At 47.2% G+C, this 23,020-nt stretch overlaps 1 protein-coding gene and 1 long non-coding RNA gene across 4 annotated transcripts in view; one reads left to right on the plus strand and one right to left on the minus strand.

Moving 5' to 3' along the window:
* Window positions 1-6,435, plus strand: part of FAF1 (Fas associated factor 1) — a 376,835-nt gene extending 370,400 nt beyond the window's left edge. For both annotated transcript variants that reach the window (XM_045514318.2, XM_010951821.3), the window contains exon 19: window positions 6,176-6,435. In XM_045514318.2, coding sequence (XP_045370274.1) covers window positions 6,176-6,259 — 84 coding nt within the window. In that variant the 3' untranslated portion in view covers window positions 6,260-6,435. The remainder of the gene's footprint in view (window positions 1-6,175) is intronic.
* A 9,598-nt stretch (window positions 6,436-16,033) lies between these two features.
* On the minus strand, window positions 16,034-22,760 carry LOC141579592 (uncharacterized). 2 transcript variants are annotated; one of them, XR_012511290.1, is made up of 4 exons: window positions 22,641-22,760; window positions 21,835-21,983; window positions 21,451-21,549; window positions 16,035-20,318 (listed from the first exon to the last, which is right to left on the minus strand). It is a non-coding gene; the product is annotated as an uncharacterized LOC141579592 (long non-coding RNA). The 2 variants fall into 2 exon arrangements; XR_012511289.1 differs by having other exon boundaries at window positions 16,034-21,549.
* Window positions 22,761-23,020: the final 260 nt, after the last annotated feature.

The following is a 23,020-nucleotide window of genomic DNA, read 5'->3' on the forward strand; positions in this document are numbered from 1 at the left end:
GCCTGGCACTTATCAAATGGCAAATAAGTGGTAACTTTTGGTAGCAATGACATTAATAATTATTTTTTAAGCTTGTGATATTTAATATGCATGTTTTCTAATAAAGTAACAGAATAGGTTACTCACAGCATGTCAGAAAGATTATTCTCACAAATTCAAAGTAAATGCTAACTTTGAACAAAACCAAGGGGAGATATATTTAGCTTCACTATAATATGGGAATTTACATATGCAGCCTCAGAGAGAAGGAGCTCAGAATTTGAAGTGAGAAGAGGTGAGCCCCACCAGTTTCTAGTTGTAGGACCATGTGTCAGTAATGTCCCTATTTGAGCTTTGGTGTTCTCATCCACAGAAATGAGGATGAATCAGTCCAGTCTCTTAGGTTAGCTCTAAGGTTTAGACAATATGTGTGAAAGTACTTTGAGAGCTTGTTAGTACTGAATAATATTCCATTGTCTGGATATACGAGTTTATCTATCCATTCACCTACTGCAGGACATCTTGGTTACTTCCAAGTTGTGGCAGTTTTGAATAAAGGTGCTTATTAAACATCTGTGTGCAGGTTTTGGTGTGGACCTTAAGTTTTCAGCTTCAATACCAAGGCATGTGATTACTGAATTATACAGTAAGAATATGACTAATTTGGTAATAAACCACAAATCTTTTTCCCAAAGTGGCTATGCCATTTTGCATTCCCACTAGCAATGGATGAGTGTCCATTGCTCCACATCCTCGTCAGCATTTGGTGGTGTCAGTGTTCTGGACTTTGGCCATTCTGATCGGTGTGTGGCGGTATCTCATTGTTCTAATTTACATTTCCCTGATGGCATGTGATGTGGAGGAGCATCTTTTCATGTGTTTATTTGCCATCTGTAGATCTTTAATAAAGTGTCTTTAAGGTCTTTGGCCCATTTTTTAAATTGGGTTGTTTGTTTTCTTATTGTTGAGTTTTAAGAGTTCTTTGTATATTTTGGATAATAGCTCTTTATCAGTTGTGTCTTTTACAAATATTTCCCCCCAGACTGTAGCTTGTCTTCTCATTGTCATGACAGTGTCTTCTGCAAAGTTTTTAATTTTAATGAGGTTTAGCTTATCAATTATTTCTGTCATGAATTGTGCTTTTGGTGTCATATCCAAAAAGCCATCACCATACCCAAGGTCATCTAGGTTTTCTCCTATGTTATCTTCTAGGAATTATATAGATTTGTGTTTTACATTTAAGTCTGTGATCCATTTTGAGTTAGTTTTTGTGAAGGATGTAAGGTCTGTGCATCTGGATTCATTTTTTTGCATGCAGATACTCAGTTCCAGCACCAGTTGTTGCACCTGGCATTTTTTCTAAACGTGAAAATAGATCCAGACTTTCCTTTATTCAGTTTCAAAATAAAAGTATTACTTTAGCAAAATTAAATAAAATTAAAAGGATGGATAATAATACTGACCCTACAAGATTGTGTAAATATCTTGAAAACTATAAAGTACTATTCATATATTGCTGCTACTGTTTTTAGTATTACTCAGCTCCTGCCCTCACATAGCTCCCAGCCTAGTAGTAGTTAATGCTCAGTTTTTTTTTTTAAGTGAGAAGCAGAATAGTATGACTAGAAAGAACCCCAAAACAGAAGTCAGAAACTTGGGTAGAGTACTGCATCTGCACCTTCTTAACTGTGTGGCCTTGAACAAGTCACCTGACCTCTCTGAGCCTTAGGTTGCCCACTTGTGAAATGAAGGGGTTTGACTACTTGACATTTAAGAGGCTTTCCCACCCTAACATTCTGGGAACCTACTCAGTGTGGCCGAGGATGAGAATCTGTCACATTAATTAACATTTTTCTCAGCAGCAATGTTACACTTTTTCAGGAAAAAAAAATACTGAAGCCCACAGAAATAATAGAAATATGATGGACATGAAAGTTCAAACTGCTGGGAAAAGTGACCTAGAAAAGAATAACTCTCTTTGGCAGAGAACATGTCCCATTTTTGCTAACATAAACAAATTTCACAAAGCCAATTTGCTAAAATATTAATTTAATGAGAAAATATATCCATTCAAGTTTCCTAAGTATAATGAATAACATGTCAAGGAGGTTGATTTTCCTTTTCTAACATAAGCAAAATCAGGCCACACCTCTTATCTGAGAATGCCCCTCCTCTCCGGGGAGTCCCAAAGGGTGGTTTTCTCTGTCGATTTAGAAAGTCAGTAATTCAGTAAAATCCCAAGTAAATGGCAGAACATAAGCTCAGATTGTGTTTTTGTATTCGTATTTTATAAACATTTCAGGATTTTTTCCTTGACCCTTGACTTTTTGCTATTCTTGAAGTGAGGATCTTATATCCTGGAAGCTTGGTTAGAAACAACCTCAGGGTCATCTCATCCAGCTTCTTTCTCTGTGTGGACTCTACTCTTCGCAGCACCTCTGAGAGAGCGGTTCAGTAGTTAAACATACGGATTCCAAAGCTACATTGCCATGATTCACATTCTGGCTCTGCCCTTAACAACTTTGAGACCTTGAGCAAATTACTTAATCTATTCCACGGCTCAGTTTCCTCATCTATAAAATAAGAATAATCATCATACCTATGTCAGAGGGTTATTATGAAAATTAAATTATTTTATCAATGTTAAATGATTGGAATATGCCTGATACAAAGTAAATGCTCGATAAATGTTAGCTAGTATCACCATCTTCTTCTCCTCCTCCTCCTCCTCCCCCTCCCCCTCCCCCCCTCCCTGTTTGAATGCTTCTAAGGAAAGCAGAGAGTGCAGTCACCGCTCTTCATGACCTTTGGATCTTTCTCAGCAGTAAATTGAAAACAGTACTATACCATTCGCAGTTGGTTGAATCTTGAATGCAGAACTCCACATACAGAGGGACCATGTATATGCAGGGCCGACTATGAGTTATATGCGATTTTCAACTGCTTGGAGGGTTTGCTCCCCTAAACCCGACGTTGTCCAAGGGTCAGCTGTAATTGAGATTGCTGCTATGATGGTGATGGTGGTGGTGAACAAAAAGAAATAAAGGACAGAAGGAAAAGGAAGAAAAGTTAAAAGAAAGAGAAGCAGTAGTAGCCACACCAGCAGCTGCTTCTCTGTCAAAACATTCTTTCTGACCAGCTGAGTTCTGCTTCCCTACGATTTTACCTGACCAGTCCCAGCTCTACCCTCTGGAGCTGCAGAGAACACATCTGTTCTGTCTACCTGTCCTACTTGCCAGCCCTTCAGCTATTCAAAAAGAGCTGACAGAGCCCCCTCCCTGCCTCTACAGCAACAGTACCCTCTCTCAGGGAGATGTATCCCGTTCTTCAGATGTTTCTTAGAGAACATGGTTTTTAGGCTCCTCCCTACCAGGAGGTCCCTCCTGGCATACTTCCCATCCTTCCTGAGTGGGGTCCAGAGCACTGCAGGATGGTTTCACAATCTGGCCACTTTCTTGCTGGGGAAAAGCATGGTGTCCTACATCTCCCCTAGGTTCGCTACAGTCTCTCTCTCTACTCTGGGTAGATGAGAATGGAAACAAGGATTGTCCTTGTTCACTTTAAATTTCGGTCTGAAATGACCTTCAAAGCAAAAAATTGCTTGTGATGTGGGGCACCGGCGGAAGAAGCCCTGACAACAGCCATGTTTGGTGTGAAGCAGTCCATTGGTGGCACAGCCCCACTGGAGCTGTAGAAGGGCACCTCCAGATACTGGGGCATTACACTAGCAGGGACTGGGAGCACTTCTGGGCAGCCTATTGCAGACCTGGGCTCTAGGAGACTTTGGGGAAGGAGCTCCACCTTTGAAGTTAGACCAGGGCCCCTACCCAGAGCAATGCCCCAATCAGTAATGGCTGTACCAGCTGAGCTGAGCACTTACTGGCTCAGTCTCTGTACCAGGATCTTCACCAGCATTATTCCATTTAACTAGCACAACAACCTATTAAGCAGAAACTGATTATTCCCATCATGCAGGTGGGAAGACTGAGGCTTTCAGGTTGCATGACTGCTTCAAGGTAATATAGATAGTAAGTGACAGAGCTGGAGATTAAATCTAAGTTTACTTCACTCTTTGTAACTATTATCCAGTACAGATAGACCCTCACTGACTATGTGGCTTTAAACAAGTGGCAACCATCTTGAGCCTCAGTTTTTGTCATCTCTACCTTACTTTGCATGGTTGTTTAGGGATTAAATGAGATAATATATTTAATGTGCCTGGCTTGTAATAGATGTTCAAGAAATTTTAATTTTCTCCTTCTCAAGTCCCAGCTCTCCACTAAATGTAACTGGAGAAAATCACTTAACTTTTCTCAGACACAATTTCCTCATGTGAAAACTGGGTGTGTTTTCCAGACCTTTCATACTGACAACATGGGCCCAAGGCCTCTTTGGCTTCCGAGCGTTTCTTTCCACCAGTATGCACGGCTCTGGCACTGTTATGATTTTGGTTTCTCCCAGCAAACATCATATTTACAAATCACAAATAACAAAGTAGAAAATGCCGGAAAAGCTCTGGCATGTTAATTAAGAACAATAGCGGAAGCAGCTGGGCAGAAAATGCCAACAAGTCAGAAGCAGAGGCAGCATAGCTCTGTTTGTTGACAGAAGCCAGCACAGTGTTGTACGTTAATTGGGGAAGTGGGTAAACATTTGCCAGCAGCTCGCCCCCTCCCACCGGTGCATTGGAAGACAGCAGGCTCAGCCCTCCCCACCACCTTGCCTGCCCATCTGCCCAGAGCCCAAGACACGCCAGTAGAGTGGCCTTGCTCTGGATTCCTTATAAGCAGAGAGGATTCTGGAGGCGGATGTGTCTCTTTAATGACCCTCCTGGGCATACCAGGTTCCATCTGGATACAGTCAAACGTAGTATACCTCCTTCAGCTTGCCAGCCTGCCCGCCAGCCTCCCGGTGACACACGGGCCCCCAGGGTGCCCCTCCCCCTCAGCTTGGAGAAGACAGCGGAGCTATCTCATTAGGTGTGGCTTGAGTTGAGCAGAGGACAGGACTGCCTGTCTCAAGTGCTGGAGTCTCTGCCCACAGGTCCAGCACTCCTGTGCGTGCCTGACAGAACACACTGCCTGGCCTCCCATGTACCCTCATCCATTTATCTGTGTGTCCGTCCATCCTTACAGTTGCTCACATACGCGGCAGCTGCCATTGAACACCTGCTCTGTGCCAGACACTGTGCTAATTGTATTTTTTTTTCTCACTTAATCCTCACATCAGTCCTACAAGGTTGATACTAACTCTGAAGCCACAAAGCTAATAGCTAGCACAGCTGTGGTTGTAACCAGAATCTTTGGCCTATTGTCCTTTCTACTAAACCAGTATTTCTCAGCTTTTTAAAATTCATGTTCCCTTTGGGATATTTTTGGGCTTTTTCTCCCACTCTCAGTTTCAGAAAACCTCTACATCACATCCTTGCCCCAACCTAGGAGGCCATAAACTTAATTTAGTTTCCCTATATGATTAACATATCCCAACTGAGCCAAGATTTTGTCTAGCTTTATTCTCTATAGTTCATATTATAGAATAAATCATTTTTAATCTCTAAAATATAAAGTCATATTATGACATTGACTCATTTTTTGGGAACTAAATATCCCCACCACCACCACCTGCAAGGAGATTGTGGTATGCCTCCCGAGGGAGCCTCTCCTCGGTTCATCTCTGGGCACGGCAGGCTGGGCACTCTGCAGTTTACTCCAGGTAGGTTCAGTGGAAGATCAGCCCTAAAGGCTTACCTCTTTCCCACCAAGCTGGAAGGCCTTGTCTGCTGTTAGCAGTTAACCAAGCACAGGTCCCCAGGAATGCCAGTCATTTCATTAATCAGCACCCTTTCCTAAGGGCCGCCTGCTCTGCTGGCCAAGCTGAGCTGTGCAGGAAGCGAGGGCCCTCCACCTGCCCTGGAAGAGGTCAGTCTCTTCATTCTGTGCCCTGAGGTCCAGTGCTAGTTCTTCCACTAAACTGTGAGACTTGACCTCTCTGAGCCCTGGCTTCCTCGGTTATGAAATGGGGATAACAACACACCTACCTCAGAGGGTTATTTTGCGGCTCAAATGAGATAATAGATGTGAAAATGCTTATGCCAGTGTATAGTAAGCTCAAAATCTGGGTGTGGGGTAGGATCTGTGCCACAAGAGAAAATAGTGCTTCTTCTGGTCTTTTGAGTATATGTTTTCTTTCTTTTTAGGTAACCCAGCTGGACCCAAATAAATCATTATTGGAGGTAAAGTTGTTCCCTCAAGAAACCCTTTTCCTTGAAGCAAAAGAGTAAACACAGCCCAGCGGTGGAACCAGCCATTCCTTGACAAGCCAGAGGCCTGCATCAAGAGAAGGGCTCCTCGCCAACCCACCTACACGCTCGTCTCACTCAAGTCAGTGTCACACTTCTGCCTCTTGCAAGATTGCTGGAAAAAAGTAATAATAAACATAGCTACTTAAAATTTCCCATCCACGAGTATATGTTCCCAGCCCTCATTGTAGAGAATTACCACGCTGCCACCCTCCCTTACCCCTCTCAGCTCGCCCTCATTCCATGACTAATGCACTGTTACATGGGAGTGATCATAAAGTAGGAGTTTGACCTCTCCAGTGCCCATCTTCTCCCCACAGTGTCTGGGACAGCTCTGTCTGACCCGTGACACCAGGCTGCTGTGTGTTTGAGGTGTCTCATTGAGCCAGGTCTCATACACCTCTGCCTTTTTCTTTTCATGACTGGATTTCTACTTTGTCACCTCATTTTAAGAGGCAGGACTAAAAACATCAAATGGGAATTCTTGGCATGGAGATGAAACACAGGGAGAAAAGTGGATCATTTTTGTTGGTACTTTCTGACTTCTTTACTGAGATGTAAGGTTGTATTTTGAGGACTGCACTTGACATATATGCAAGATATTTATTTACTGCTGCTGCCTTGGGTCCCCAGGTTCCATCTAGGAGGTATTTGCTGTTCTGTTACAGCATGAGAAACTGTTTAAGCTCACGATGTGAATGTTGAGATAGTGTGAAGCGGACCAGTACCAGGACTTCAGTCTCTGGCCCAGCTGCTGGAAGCTGCTGTTAGGTTTGCATTTGGGCAGTTAGAACCTCACAGATACCAACTTCTAGATTGCTGGTCCATCAGTGTACACTGAAGGTGATTCTTTTCTGCTTTTTTCTCTACTCCATCACGCATTTGGACCTTGTCATGTGGTGTTTTAAGCACCTTGTCTGTCACCAGAATCTGAGCAGCCACCCCATGGACTCTGAGCCCAGCTGTAATAAGGAACCTGCTCCACTGTTTCATTCTTTCAATGTTTCAGTGTTAGACAGTAGACTCCCATCTGAAATGAAAGGGATCTCATTCTATGGCTGAAAATTCTGACTTCAAATATCTGAGTACAAACTTGGGGGGCTCAGTTGAGAAGACATGTGTTGCCTGAACTTACATATAAAAATTTGGAATGATTTAGTAAATGTAGATTCCTATTAGTCTATGGGTTTGGGGTTTAGAGTTTAGTTCATGGAAGCACTATTTATGCCTCCACCGCCAGTGATTTCTTTTCAGTCTTGGAATGTTCCTCTGTATCTGTTTTTGTGTCACCTGTGGTCTCTATCCTGGGGGTCGGGATCCTGATTTGACATTTTGTATTTGCCCAAAAGAATCTTAAGTGCTGGGTTTTTTTCCCCTGGCTCAAGCCAAGGGGTTCTCCGAAGACTCTAACCACAGCCTGGGATGTGTCTGATCATTTTCCCTCTGCCCGGAAGTGGGCATTGGCCAGGAAAACTCCACCTTGTGTCTTTTCTCTAATACTCCAACCAGGGACTTCCCTTGAACACTCTCATAAAAGAGATGTGTTCCTAGCAGACCAGTGCTCCACCTGCCGAGGTGCAGGCCTTCTCTGGCCCCAGGGGTCTCTCCAGGGAGGCTGACAGTGAAAGAGACCCAATGAGATACAATGGGAGCTCAACCTGAACACTTCCTCTCCAGCCCCACTCCTGCCTTCCTAAACTAATGGCCCCACATGACAGTCATTTCCAGCGCTACAGATGCACAGGGTACCAGCTCTTCTTTTTCCAGGGAGACTTTGTTCTGTAGCTGCCGTGGAGAAGCCACAGCCCTGACCTCGGGCCATGCTCAGGAGCAGCAGCAAGGGTGTGGGAGGGATTGGAGGGACGGGACTCTGAATTCACTTTCATGGTTAATCTGTTCCATCTAATTTGGGTTTGACCTCATCATATTGTTTCCCCCATCATCTTCACTTCTGTATTCCAATAATATAGACTTTACTCTGAAACCGATTTCATAGAAATTATTAAATGCTACTTGAATGTGTATGGAGTTCACACACCGTTTTTCAACCCTGTCTTGGAAGGTTCTTCTTACTCAGTCCCATGAAATCCTGTCCTATAGGCCACTTTGCTAGGAAAGGCCTCAGCTAAGTGTCACTGCTCACCCCTCCATTCTGATCTGCTGAGCTCCAGAACAGAAGGGCAAAGCAATTTTATGCCCTTTCTTATAAACCCTACATTAAAATGACTTGTATAAAGTTAGGATCCAAGAAAAACATTAAGTGATTTACTGTCACTGCAGAACAGCAATGTCCTTTGCAATTCTTCTTCCTACCCGTACACTTCCTTCAGCTTTACATACTAGCCTCCAGACACAGAAGTGAGTCCGTCGGAATATGTACTCTGTGCTCTTATGCCTAGCTGTCTGGAGGGAAGTTCCAGGGCTCCTGTCATCCCCACCCTGTTCCAGTTCACTCCATTGTGTTTCTGGAATTATCACATATACATTTAGGGAGTTAGTTTGATGGTTTAAGGAAGTATTGCCAATTTCCCAGTGCCTCTCAGAAGGTGCAACTTGGGTTGGGGGAGTTTTCTGGTTTGCAGCATTGTCATTGTCTGGCAACACTAGTTTTATGGGACACACAGGTGTTCGTCTTTGAATTGCAAGCATCCAAAGTCCGAATTCTTTTATGGAATCTTTACCTTTCAGTGTAGGAGAATAGGATTCAGGCATTTATAAATTTTATTGGTGACATTAAAAACATACGTTTGCAGCTGCATTAAAATTGCTACTCCCAAAGCTGGACACGCTGCACTGAGTGTGCTGATCAATGTGTATGGGGGGGTGTTAAAGAAGTTGCAGAGAACTTCTGCACAGAAGCTGTTCATTTGGATGTGGGAGAGGGTCCTAATTGTCTCCATGAGTAGCATCTCTGAATGACACACTTCCACTGTCCCTCTCAGCCACTCATCCAACCAGTCTTGGATCCCATGGGTGGATGGGACGTGGAATCCTGAATTTACTTGGGCATTGCACTTTACAGTCTATGTGACCCTTCCACATGCTTTATCTCATTTGATCCTTTTTAAAATTCTTAGAGGGAGATCACACAAACACACACACACACACACACTCCAAAGACTACAGTGTCTTCCGGTTCAAACCTTGATTCTGCCACTTAATAGCTGTGTGACCTTAAGGTGAGTAACCTCTCTGAACCTCAGTGTCCGGATAACATTCACACAGCACTTCGCAGTTTACCACACCTTCCATACCCATCATCACAGTCCTCTGCAGTGAGGGAAGCCAGGGAGACATGACCATTCCATTTTTGTACATGAGGCTCGGATGGTAAGTTTTTGCCTAAGTCACACAGAATATCAGCAGAAGAGTCAGAACCCAAGCTCCTGATGTTCAGGCCCACAGCTCTTCTATGAAGAACCTCTAAATTTCATGTCCAAGAATAAATCTGGGAATCCCCTACAATTGTATGTAAAAAGTTAAATGTGTACTTTTCTGGAAGGGGAATCTGTATTCATCAGATTCTTGCTGGGTTCGATTGACCCTTCAAAATTTAAGAACCACCACTTACATTACGCAAACAGCATCAGACCATTTAGAAGGTTGAATTTGTCCATTCTTCTTTTCAACAAGCCGTATTTTTATCTAAAAGACACAGAAAGGGTGAGATGCACTCTTGCCTTGAACCTCCCTCTACATGTAGTGCTTCTCCCTTGTCTCAAACAATCTGCTTTGGAAGATAATCCTTAACAACCCAACTGGCCATACAGCTCCTGCAGTTTGAAAGTTTGGTGTAAAAGGAAACACCAGTAAAGGAGACTCGCTCTCCAGCCTTCAGTCCATTAACTCTTAGTTTGCATGCTATCTAGTAGTTGTGGTTCTCAATTTTGAGAGGTGACATAGCGTGTGGTTAAGAGAATAAATAGCCTTGGAGCCATACTGCCTGGGTCCAACCCGCTCCTCCACTTACTGGTGGTGTGCCCCAGGGAATTCACTTCACCTTCCTGCGCCTCAGCTTTTTAGCTATCAAATGGATAATAGCAGTACCTAGTTGATGAAGTTGTGAAGATTAAATAACGCTTAACTATTAGTTAACATGCAAAGCAGTTAGAACAACTGTTATCTGGTCTACAAACTGTGGGATTCAAAAGGAAAAGAGAATGGATGATGACAGCAATTAGAAGTGGCAGTTTGTAGGGGAGGACACAGGAAATGTGAAAAGCAGACACAAGAAGTCCAGGAGCACTGCTCTAGGGCCCTTCAGGGAAGGTCAAAGAGCCCTGCATGGAGTGTCACCGTGTTGCTGGTGTCCATCAGGATCAGGCTGGGAACGAGGGTGGGGGAAGGGGACTACTTGCTGAGCACTGGCACATGTGCTCTGCGCATCACATATGTCACCTGTAACCCCACCCCAGACTGCTGGCTGAGTGACCTTGACCCCATTTTGAAGAGGAAATGGGCTCAAGGTGAAGAGCTAGCCCTAGCTCCCAGCTAGTAAAGAGCAGAGTCCAGGGCGCAGATCTTTGACTCCAAAGCTCCTGCTGTGTTTATGACGATGCAGTGCCACCTTCAAGGAAAGTATGACATATTACTAAGGCATTTCAAATAATACTTACAATAGCAATATTTTTTAAATGTTGGTGGATGCTAAAAGGGATAAAAAGACACATTTTTATAGATAACTCAGCTTTCCAAAATGACTCACCCCCCAGTGTGTCAGGAGCCAGAATGTAAGCAATGCCTTTTATTTTTAAGTGCATGCAGTGATTTAAGATGGTTCCCATAGCTTCTGCCTGTTTGACATCTCCAAAATCCACTCCCTACTTCTTCATCCTTTATCCCTCTGACATTTCTTCCCTTCAGACCTTTATCATTTCTCACCCTGGTTATAAAACCACATCCTAATTGATCTTCCTTTCTCCAGTCCATTCTCTTCTAGACCAGTCTCCACCCAGCTGCCAGAAAGAGCTTTCTAGAACACCTGCCTCACCACGCCGGCTTTAATCCCCTCAAAGGCTTCCCTTTGCCCTCCAGATAAAATCCAGACTCTGCTTGGATTTAAAACTCCTGTCATCTGGTCCCTATCTCCCTCCCCATCTGCATCTCCAACCACGCCCTAGCACACATCCTGAGCTACCTGCAGTTTCCTGAAAGCATCAGATTTCCATCACCTCCAGCCTTGCACACTGTTCCCTCGGCGCTGAGTGCTCTTCCATCACCATCAGACTCCTGCCACCATCCATCCTTCACTTTCAATTAGATTTCACTTCCTCCAAGATGGTTTCCCCCACCATTACCACAGCCTCTGCACAGCCTCCAGGTTAGGTGTCTGTGCTGGGACTTTTCAGCCCTGTGCTGCCTTTTTTGTAGCGCTGGATCACTGTGACCTGTAGCTCTTAGCTCACACGTCCTTCCTCCCACGACTTCCCTTCCTCCCAGGATTTACATGTCCTACCCCCAGACTCAGAGCCCCTGCAATCACTTCATAGGCTCAAGTCCTAGTGACATGACTAGTATGTAGTAAGCACCCAGTAAATTTGGACTTATTAACTGAATTTTAACGAAGAAATAATGATGGTCATGGAGTAATAAGGTGGTCGTTTCCATCTCTGACATCCAGCTCATCTGGGAACATTGTGAAGGCTGAGACCAGAGCGTAGTCATCTGTTTATTCCCTGAGCCAGCCCAGGGTCTGGCACGTAGCACTTGTGCACCCGATAGTTACTGAAGCAGTTAATTAATTGGAGCTGGAGCAAAACCAACTGGAGCTGCTGAGGAGAGACACAGAGTACAGGAATTGGTGTGAGCACCCAGGTAAGCCCTGCACACGGCTGGGGGCTTTATGCACTCTCTCCCACAACAGCCCAGAATCATTCTATGAGGTCACTTCTGTTGGTGTCCTTATTATACAGTTAGGAAAACTGAGGCTCAGAGCAGTTATGTCACTGTCCCGGAGACAGGCGGCTCGTAGGGAGAGGAGCTGACCCTGCCCTTCTGGATTTGAGCCCAGCGCTCGTGCCTGCCTGTTTCCCCTCCTTGATGAGGCTCCTCCCTGGGCTGCCAAGTAGCTGTAACTTATAACCCACAGATGACAGAGTGTAATAAACATTCTCCCTGCTTCCCCCCACCACTTCTAGTGTACCGCACTTCTTTTCCTCCCACCTCCCTGAGGGTCCCTCCTCTGTCCCCTCTAGAGTTTTCCTGCTCTGCTTGCCTGTGAAATGTCAGCAGCCACTGCCCTCTGCTCTTCCAAACTCTTCTTAGATAAGAGGCAATTTGTCCTTCAATACAGCTCAGATTTTGCCTAAAGTATAAACTCTATGAGGGTAGAGTCCATGTCAGTCTGATCCCAGGCCCGGCACCGGGTGGGTGCTTGATAAATGGCTGGTGCTAAGGTAGTGAACATTTATGTCCTGTTACTGCAGGCCAGGCACTAAGTGCTTTACTAGTGTTAACTTGCTTATTCCTCACAACAATCCCATGAAGTAGGAGCTGCTACTACCTCCATTTTATTGGTGAACAAACTGAGGCATAAGTGATTAGGTAATTTGCCCAAGGTCACACCTAGTAAACCAAGAAGCCAGATTCAGACACAGTTTGGCTCCAGAGTTCAGGTGATTATCGCTCCACTCCACTGCTTCTCCTCCAGGAAGCCTCATGGAATCCCCAGGACAAGTTAGGGGCCCCTTCTAACCCCTGTGTTTACCCCCTAGTAGAGCACTTATCACATTATTGTGATTATTTGCACAGAAGTCTCCCCTCTGTCCCATGACAAGTCTATCCCCACTGGGCCTGGCACAGGGCACAGACAGTAAATGTTACATGAATGAATGAACTACAGGACTGCCCTCAGGTGGAACATACCATACCTGTCTCATACAGTGACCACCTGAGGCTAAGACAGGTTAAATCATTTGCCCCAAGTCTCACAGCTACCGTATAACATACCCTGTCTAACTCCAAGGTGAATGTTTTTTGCACCATGCATTTTCATCAGACCAACACTTATGCAAGTGCCCTTTGCCTTACGGAGATCAAATCAGTTTTGACTTATCTATTCGTCGTTCAGACTTTTTGTTAAATACTCTACCCTTGGCCCAGAACTCCCAAGCTGGGGTGGGGCCACCGATTGCAGGGCAGTGTGGTCAGTGGTAGAGGAATTCCAGGAAATGTGGAAACCCAGACAAGGGCCCCAGTCCAGGCGGCACCTCTATCTTGGAGCTCTGGCCAGAGGTCTGCTCTGTATTAAATGGGCCAGCCCAACCATCAGAGAACCCAGAATTAGAGAAGGTAGGCATCCTACAGGACTGAGCCTGCCCCTCTGGGCTTAGGTCCCCAGGCCCCTAGAAATGTTATTGCCTTACTCAGAAACACACTAGTAACATGTGCACAGGACTTTCCTAAGGAGTTGGCAACAAGGAGAGTCTTACTGAAACTTTTCCGTGTTTTGGGAGTTGGGTGGAAGCACAAGTAAGGGAAACCAGGTGTGGAGGCAGGAACTTTGCCATATTTCCAGAGGTGGATGCCCACGTCTCAGCTGGATGGAGCATCCCACAAGGGAATCATCACCTTCCTAGCTGGGTCTGCATAGTCCTGTTCTCACTGCAGAGCATTTCCAGATCCAGCAAGTCTACCTTTCCTCATTCTGCAGGTGGAAAAACGGAGCGCCAGAGCGGTGAAGTGACTCAGCCTCCGTCTTGGCGGCCTTCACCCACATCACGCGTCAGTGAGGAGCTGGCTTGCACAGCTATTGCCTACATGCCTCAGTTTCTTTATATAAAAATGGGGTGCATTTTATGAGCTTTCTACACACTATGGTAGGTCATGGACACAGAAAGAAGAACACACTCTCTGGAATAAAAGTGGCACTGTGCCATGGGGGCACAGAGCCCAGCCCCTGCCTTTGGGGGCCCCACTGGGAACCAGCAGTGCCAGGGAGTGCTCCAGATAGTGGAGGCCATGAGAAGAGATAGGAGGAGGGGTGCTTCCAGAGGCTGGAGGTGGGCCCTGGACTATGTTGCTCCTTTCTTAACAACACAGAACCACTTCGTGCTTTGTGGCAAACACATCTGGTTAACGGAGCCCCTGGAGAAGGTGGGGGTGGAGTGGGAGAGGTGAGCGAGAGAGGCAGCTGGCCCAGGGTCCCTCTGGGATCTTGAGCACCCCGGCCCTTCCAGAGGTCTCTGACCATGCAAATCCATCAGAGTTCTGACTCTGCAGAGAGTTTTCAGATTATGGTTCAAGTGCAGAACCTGTTATAAGCTCCCAGCTCCATAGTCTTCCTTCTGATGGAGACAAAAAGGTACTGAGAAAGGAACTTTATCTAGAGTGAAGGCAAAGAAAGGAAATCATTCATCCAACAACTGCTAACAAATAAAAATACTCAATATACCTGAGTGTTTGCTATGTGTCAGACACTGAGGACGTTACATGAACTGTGTTATTGAAGCTTCACAATGATCCCATGAAAGCATGATTTTTCCTCCCATCCTACATAGGAGGAAAGGTGACAAATGCAGGACTCCAGCCCAGGTGGGTTTCCACACTAGCAGCCCTCCTCAGCCAGGCCCTGTGACCAAACGTGCTGAGGAGGCAGGAAGGAGGGTACCAGACTCTGGAGCAGCAGAGAGAGCACAGTGTGGTCAGTCCCGAGGGGCAAAGGGGGTCCCAGGTGCACAGAAGGGAGTAAAGAAATCCCCAAGGAAAGAGGCTCCAAACACCAAAGGAAGTGCTCCCTTCCTCCACCTCCTACACTCACCCCCAGGCGGTCAGTTCAGACAACAGGGGCTGGAGAAAGTGGCCTACCCCACCTCCTAGTCTCCAGCCAGTCTCTTCTGTACAAGTGAAGATAGTTCTCGTCCCTCCCCCACCTAGCTGTATGACCCTGGGGAAGTCACTTCCTCTCCCAGATGTGGCTTCAGAAAGGGAGGATACAGAGGCACTTGGAGAGCTTTCAGGGTCAGCATGTGCCAATTGCACCTCTGACAAGAGACAGTGGGGCACCCAAGGGGCTAAAGAGTCAGTCAAAGTTTTCTAGGTAACTGATTGGCCTGGGACTGGGAACCTGGAGGAGGTGTCAGTGGATCTTTGCCACCTCAGGTCTGGAGTCTGAACCACCCATTGGGGCAAAAAGGTCTACTTGTGAGCCAGCTTCACCCCCCCCCACTACACTCCAACACCCCCACCTTCCCACCCAGACCACCCGGGAAGGAGAGGTAATATGTTGGGCTCCAGGCCAACCAGTATAGAGCCATGAACTTGTCATGCAGCTTGGAACTCCCGCATCATATACAGCCTGGAAGAAGACTGGGCAGTCCCAGCACAAATGGAGGGGTGGAAGGAATAGGAGGTGGGGAGGTGGTGGTGGAAGTCAGAGTAGGAGAATTCTTTATTTGAGAGAAAGAGGCGGGGTGGAGTAGGATGCTGCGAGGGAGGATGGATTAGGTCTCTCCCATGCAGCCCCATCCCTCCCTCCTGCCTTCAGTTTGGTCAGTGATCTGGGGATTACAGACTAGGAGCATGTAGCTGCTGATGGAGGATCCCTCCATGCTCTTCCAAAGAGGGGTCAGGACTCAAACCCATGCTGAACTGGCCCAAGAGCCTAGCCCTAATGCCCTTCGTCTTCACATTTTCTTTCCCCTAAAGGCAGTGGCCTGGCTGCTGCTGTCCTCCTGGTAATCCAATTTCAGGGTCGCTGGGTGGTAAGACCAGAGAGGGCTGGCGACTCGCTCACAGTCACACAGCGTGGCAGAGACTCCCAGTCAGAACTTGTGTGGCTTGTCCGCACTGGAGCAGATTCCCGGAATTACTGTTTCCAAAGGCCCTCTTGGGAGATGGAGACCAGGTGAAGGAAGGCCCAAAGAAGACCACTCTGTGGGTGCTTACTGTCCCCAGAGCCCCAGGAGGACCTGCAAATCACCTGGGCCTTTGCACCATTTCCTCCTTTGCACCCATTCACGCAGAGTCACCTCTCTCTCCATCCCTTCCTCGGCCTGATCAATTATGGCCTTTCCAAACTCAGCTCTGGAAAACTATGAGACTAATTTAAAATGGGGAGGGGTCAGAAAGGACACCAGTTTCAAGATACATATACTCTAATCGTAACTTTCTTATGCTCCTGTCATAGCCAGTTAGACACATTGTAATGTGTGAAAAGATTCCATTCACAATAGCCACACAAAATATCAAGGAATATGCTTAACACGCAGGACTATAGGAACAAAATGACAAAATTTACAAAGGGACATAAAAATCATGAATAACTGAAAGTCATACCATGTCCTAGATGGAAAAATACCATATTGTGAAGATGTATAATCTACCTCAAATTAATTTTTAAAGACAATTAAACCAAATTTCCCAAGTTTTTTTAAAATTTCACTTTCTTTTTAAAACTAGATTTTAAAATTCTAAAATATTTATTCAGAAGACTATCTTTCTAAATAGCCATGAGAATTTTGGGGGAAAAAAAGAATCAGGAATTAGAAGGATGACTTGCCCTCCCAAGTATTGCAGAACTGCAGTAATTTAAAAAGTGAGACTGGTGCAGAAGGAAATAGCTCCCTCGATGTGAAAGCGCTGAGAAGACTTAAGGTCATCAGAGAATGCAGTGTAGATATCTGGTCAGTGGGGACAGAGTGGGTCATTAAGCAATGCTGTAATAACTGGCTAATGATTTGGGGAAAATTAAATCACGGATCTACTTCACATGGTCCGCCAAAATTAATTTCAAATGAACTAAAGCTATAAATGTAAATAATTTAAAAAGCACTCATGCAAAATATAAGTGAATGCTTTTAGAATGTTGGATTTGAAAAATCTTTGTTAAATACAATCTGTAGGTAGAATCTATAAGGCAAAAATGACAGATTTGACTCCTCATGAAAAATTTTAATTTTGGTATAACAACAATAACAGGATCAACAAAAATGGAGAAATGTAGGCATGTGTTCATATAAGAGGATACTGCTGCCTTTAATATATAAACAGCTATTATAAATTAAGGAAAGGAAAAGCTCTACAGTAGAAAAATACACAAAGACATACAGAGATTTAAAAAAAAAAAAAAGCAGGTGACCAACACTTATAGGAAAAACTAAGGAATAACTAAGGAAATGTAAATTATAGTGACAACAAGATACATCTTTCCTGCTCAAATTGGCGAAGATTAAAAAGATCAGCAAGATGCACTACTGTTGCGTGTATTCGTTGACACCTTTCCTGAGGGCTGACAGAGAGCTACCAAAACCTTAAAAAAAAAAAAAAAAAAAAAAAAGCCTCTGACACTCTGACCAATCAATCTTATTTCTAGGAATTTATCCTAAGAAAATAATTAGGCAATTCACAAAGGATATTCTTTTTAGCATTTTTTTATTATAGCAAAAAATGGAAGCAAACTTCAATACCTATAATTATTATTATTATTATTATTAGGGAATTGGCTAAATTAAGGTATATCCATACAGTGAAATATTAAGCAATTATTTTAAAAGATTGTGTAGATATATTGATTAATATGAAAAATTCTTACCATATTGTAAATAAAAAAGCAAGTAAACAAAAAGTATATTTTTGTAAATGTGGGTACACAGAAAAGTATATATTCCAGATACACTTTTGGGAAACCTAACGTCCTGCTTCCGGGGTCCCTTTCTTCAGAAAGTCTTTCTTGACCTTCCTTTCCCCACTCCCACCTCAGCCCTGTTCTCACTGTGAGGTCACTGGTAGGTGACTGTGTCCACAGTTGGCCCACGGGCTCTTTAAGGGCCCATCATGGTTGATTTATCGCCAGTCCTCAGGGCCTGGCACATTCTAGGTGCTCAATATTAATTAAATGAAGGTATGAATGAATGACCAGTTCTCTCGTGTTTCGGTGAATAAATGAGTTCAATGGAATCAAACCGACTGAAAGCCTCTAGGTCTGCTGCTACCCGCCCAGAACTGAAGGTGAGAAAAAAACAAAAAAAAGCCTGAGAGTGGGAGTCGGATCTGGGTTCCTGTCTTCTTCCAGGTTCAGCAGCTTTGTAACCTCGGGCCAGTTACGTCGCCTCGCTGAACCTTGGAACTTCGGCAAACTCGCCTCTGACACGCAGAACGTCACACCACCCCCAAGGACTGCGTACAAGCAAGACGGCACACACCAAGCGTTTAGCAGAGTAGTGGTACACAGTAGGCGCTCAAAAGTAGAAACAGGTAGTTGGGCGATGCACGCCACCGCTCCGCGCGTTTGTCCCAGGCTCAGACGCTCTCAGTCAGAAGGACCTGGAGACAGGAAGCCTGACGACACTGGGCGGCCGCCTCCCCTGCGCGCGCCCTGTAGACACCGGGGCTTGATCCAAAGAAGGGCTGCCGCTGGGGCTCTGCGTTGGGGTTCCGGTGGCTGCCCTCGCTTCCCCGCCCACAACTGGCTTCCCCGTCCACTCCTTCCGTTGGAGCCGAGGGTGGCCAAAGCCCGGGAAAAGGCTGGTCCTGCAGGCGCACGAGACGGAGAGGGGCCCCAGGCCAGACATCCGTCCGCCGTGCCCAGCCGAGGCCTGGAACCGAGCAGAACTCAGGCCTTGAGCAGGGGCCTTCCCCAGTACTCCTGGGTTCGAATTCTATCTGCTCTGGCCCATACTGGTTGTAAGATGTGAGACAAATCACCTCACCTCTCTGAGTCCGTTTTCTCACTTGTAAAGTGGGGTAACAGGACTTGCCTTGCAGAGGTGGTGGGCTTAAGTAAGACACTGAAGGAAGCAGGAGACGCAGGGCCCCTCACAGGAAGAGCGCCTGAGAAGTCAAGAGTCACGGTGGCAGAGGGTCTTTCTGGTTGCAAAGTTGCGCCTGGGTCCCTGGCCCTGCCCTAGGCCAGATCCGTTGCTTTGACCACGCGGAAGCCATTTTAGGGGGCTGGAGACAGGGACAGCAAACTAGGCTGCTCTTCTCCCTATCTGAGGGTTCACACGACTGAGAGTCTTAATTAATGAGGCTCGAGAGTTGATCCAGAGGAAAATGTGTGTCTGTGTGTGTACAGGTGTGTGTGTATCCACGAGTGTCGTGCATACAAGACAGTCTGTGATTGTGCCGAAGCAGCATGCATGGGGCGGCCTAGGTAGACTCCTCCCAAAGGCACCTTACCCCTTTTCTCCGCGCCCCCTTCCCGGTAAAGATTTTCAGCCAAACTAACGGAATCTGGCGCGGCCAGTGGAGGGGCAGGGACGGGAGGGGCGATTCTATCCCGGAGCCACTGGTTTGGGGATAATTACTTTTAATGTCAGAAAGATTTAGTTTAATATCATCTCTATTAGGCTGCCGGGAGGGTAATTAAACGGGAATCGCCGCAGCCGGCAAACAGATGGCGTCTGCTTGCTCCAAGGCCGCGGGCAAACAGCGCAAAAGTCAATGCCTCCCGGGTCCCCCATCAGCGCCCCCAGCCCAGCTCCTACTCGGCGCCACCGCGCCGCGCCTTCAGGCCCCTCCCTGCCCTCAACCCCCAACCCCGGCCTCACCCTGGGTCTCCTTCAGAGCCATCCCTTTGGAACCCACCACTACCTGGGCAGGGTCAGGAGTTGGGGCCAGTCTCAGACAGGAAGGAGGGGGATTTTCGTGGCTCAGAGAGCTCACTCGGGACCCCCACACTCTGGCACAGCAGAAGCATCAGCAAATGAGTTTGAGCTAAAAAGGACATGCGTACGTGGTGAGTGTATATGTGTGTGATTGTGTAAAGATGGGCTTTCTACCCTCAGCCACCCTATTTGTCCCAGAGGTCTGGCTTTCTCTGCCCAGGGTCCAGCCGTCTGCAGGGCCCTGAAGTAGAGTTAGGTCCGTGGACGAGTGGGGATGCACTTGCATGAGCTTATGTTCAGTTCCCGAAGTGGGAGTCTGTAGATGTCTGGGTGAGAGGCACACACCGAGTGAATGTCCCAGAATGAGGACATGCTTATGAGAGTTCTGTGAAGTCCATCAAACTTTCAGAAGGGGTCCTCTTGGTTGGAAGGGGAGCGTCAGAGATGCGTTCACCCCGTGGGTGGACTGCAGGCAGGTAAGAGGATGTGTCCAGGATCTGTGCATAATGAGGTCACATGTGCAGGCTGTGTGTTCAGGTGTGAAAGCACACCCCGCTGCCTCAATATGGGCATGCTCTCCCCTCCTCTAAAGGCTCAGCCCCGCCACCCCCTTGCTGTCTGCTCCCATCCACGAACTCAGTCCAAATCAGGACTAGCCCCTAGTGGCCTTTGAAGGTGTGAGTGCAGTGACCTCGACCCAAGACGGTTACTCTGTTTCTTTCCATGACACATTCACTCACAGGAGCACCCTAACCTCGGGGGCATCAGAAAGGTTGTGAGTCCCAGACCTGTTGGGCTGTGAATGTGAGGAGGCAGGCAACTGCTTTAAGGGTAGGTAGATTCCCTCTTGTCAGGCTGGGTTCCAGGATGTGTCCTCTACCCCTCCTTAGAAAACAAGTTTCTCATACATCCGAGGGAAAGCGCACAGGGATCCCAAGTCCTGTGTCTTGACCCTCGGGTGCTGCTGGAGCTCCAGGACCAGAGTCGGGGAATCTCACAGTGCTCTGGCCTCAAGCCCTCCCCCCCCCCCGAATCTGGGAGGATTCCTATAGTTCATTTCGTTTGGGATTTAAAATAATTTCTGGAAAACTTCATCCAAGGTAGCTCTGGGAGGAGGCGCCTGGCGGCCCAGCGCCAGATCCTGCCCTCGCTCCTCTATTCATCACCTGTCAGGGAGCGGTTAGTTCACAGACTTCCTTGACCTCAAGGTATTGGAAGTTGGGGTCTGGGTTCTATGCTCCTGCAGGACATATTACCCCAGATTCACTCCCTTAACCTCACTCCACGCGGGAGACTCAACAGGAGCCGACCCCCTTCTCTCTTCTAAACACATTCTCGGGATCCAGCGAGTAGAATTTGTTAGGAGCGAACAATCCGGTTTCTATAACTATCACAGACTGTCGAAGCACTTTGCGCGCCGGCCTCGTCAACTTTCCGGAAGCAATCTGCCTGGCTCTTCAGCACACCAACCGCCCCACCCCCATGTCCCGCCCGGTCCTCAGGTTGGCTTCCCGGAGGAACCCGCGTGAGGTTCCGCAGAGTCCGATGGGGCCCCGCTGGTCTCGCCTTCCTACCCCAATCCCCAACCCCTGGCGTCAGAGGCCGCTGGGCTGGCAGCAGCAGTCTTACCAGGTGGAAGGGGCTGTGTCCCGAGGCCCCCGTCGGAGTCTGCCTGCCCAGTGCGTCGCCAGTTCGTGCCCCAGACGGCTCGGCCAGAGCCCGGTGGCCCTGAAAGTTCGAAAGAGCAACGCGGAAACGCTTGGTCGGGAGTGGAGGGAGAACGACAGAAAAATTCATTTATCGTATGAATTAAACGAAATTTCTTTACTCTGAAGGAGAGAGAGAAAAGTAGAAAAAAAAAATGGGAATGACAGAACTTTAGAACAAGGGAAAGACAGAAAGAAAAGGCACAGAATCACAGCCAGAGAAACACGAGGCGATCCCGCCGGAGGATCGCGGCATTAATTCCAGATGTTCCCATTCAAAGGGGAAACAAAATCCGAAACCTGTTACCTCCTCTGCGGACAGAGCTGTTCCTCAGGGCCGTGACGTCAGGACAGGAGAGTAAGGCGAAAGTTAACACTACTCCTGGGGACCGCGGCGACCTTGTCTCTGGACCAGAAGGACAGACTGACTGACGTGCGTCCTGAATCCAAGAGGATCTGGGGGAAACAGGTCACTTTTTACTTTCGTTTAAAAAAGAAAATCAATCTGTTCGTTACCTTAAAACAGTGACAAAAAAAAAAATCCCACCACCATGGAAAAGAAATCTAGATGCTGCAGAAGTGAGGAAATGAGAGCAAAATGGGGCAGAAGGACGGGGTAAGGGGGGCAGGGAGAGGAAAGGCTCAGAGCGCACAGCTCGGGCGGGCGCCTACAGAAGGCGCAATCTCATTTCTCCTCTCCCGGATACTTTTTGAAAACGAGAATCCTCAGATCACACTTACCCTCCATGATGCCTATCGTATCAGAACTTTAAAAATAAAGGATCTGCGTTTTAAAGAAGGCAGGGGAAAAAACCAGTCTCAACTACCCCAAACGCTGTGGACTTGGGAGCATGCTGAAACAGCCGGATGGAGGCAGAAAAAATCGTCCTGGCATTTATGCCATGAGCACCCTCCCTTCTCCACCTCCGCGCCCCCGTTCCACCCCCAACCCTACCGCAGTAATTGAATTGTCACCTGTCCCCATCCCGCCCCCCGGCCGCCAGGGCTACTTGGGAAGATCGGCCTTGCCAAGCGCTCCGGCCAGTGAGAGCGGCTCAGCGGAGCCCGCGCCCCAGAAACCGAGGGGTTACACACGTCTACGTAGAGGCGCACCGGACACGGTAATTAGGCGGAATTCACACGCTCTCGGGCACACGGAAACTACTTGTCACGGTATTTTCAACGCTCCTCCTTGCCCACTTTTTTCACTCCTTCCCTGGCGCGCCCCCTCCCCTCCCGGAGGCACTCAGAGGAGCTTTTGGAGTTTCGAATCTTTCGGACACTGTAGAATGCGGGGCTCCCCGGGCGTGGGCCCGGCCAATCAGAGCGCCGTCTGCCTCCCCTGGCCAATGGCAGGCGCCACATTGTTGTCCAATTCTGTCTAATGGAGCCCTAAGGAGCAACAATAGAGCGGGCGAGCCGCTCATTGAGAGTCTGGCAGCGCCGGGCAACTGGGGCCCGGCTGTGCACTGCGTCCGGCGCGCTCCGCGAGG

This window comes from Camelus bactrianus, chromosome 13, assembly GCF_048773025.1.
Source record: "Camelus bactrianus isolate YW-2024 breed Bactrian camel chromosome 13, ASM4877302v1, whole genome shotgun sequence".
Taxonomy (NCBI): Eukaryota; Metazoa; Chordata; class Mammalia; order Artiodactyla; family Camelidae; genus Camelus; species Camelus bactrianus.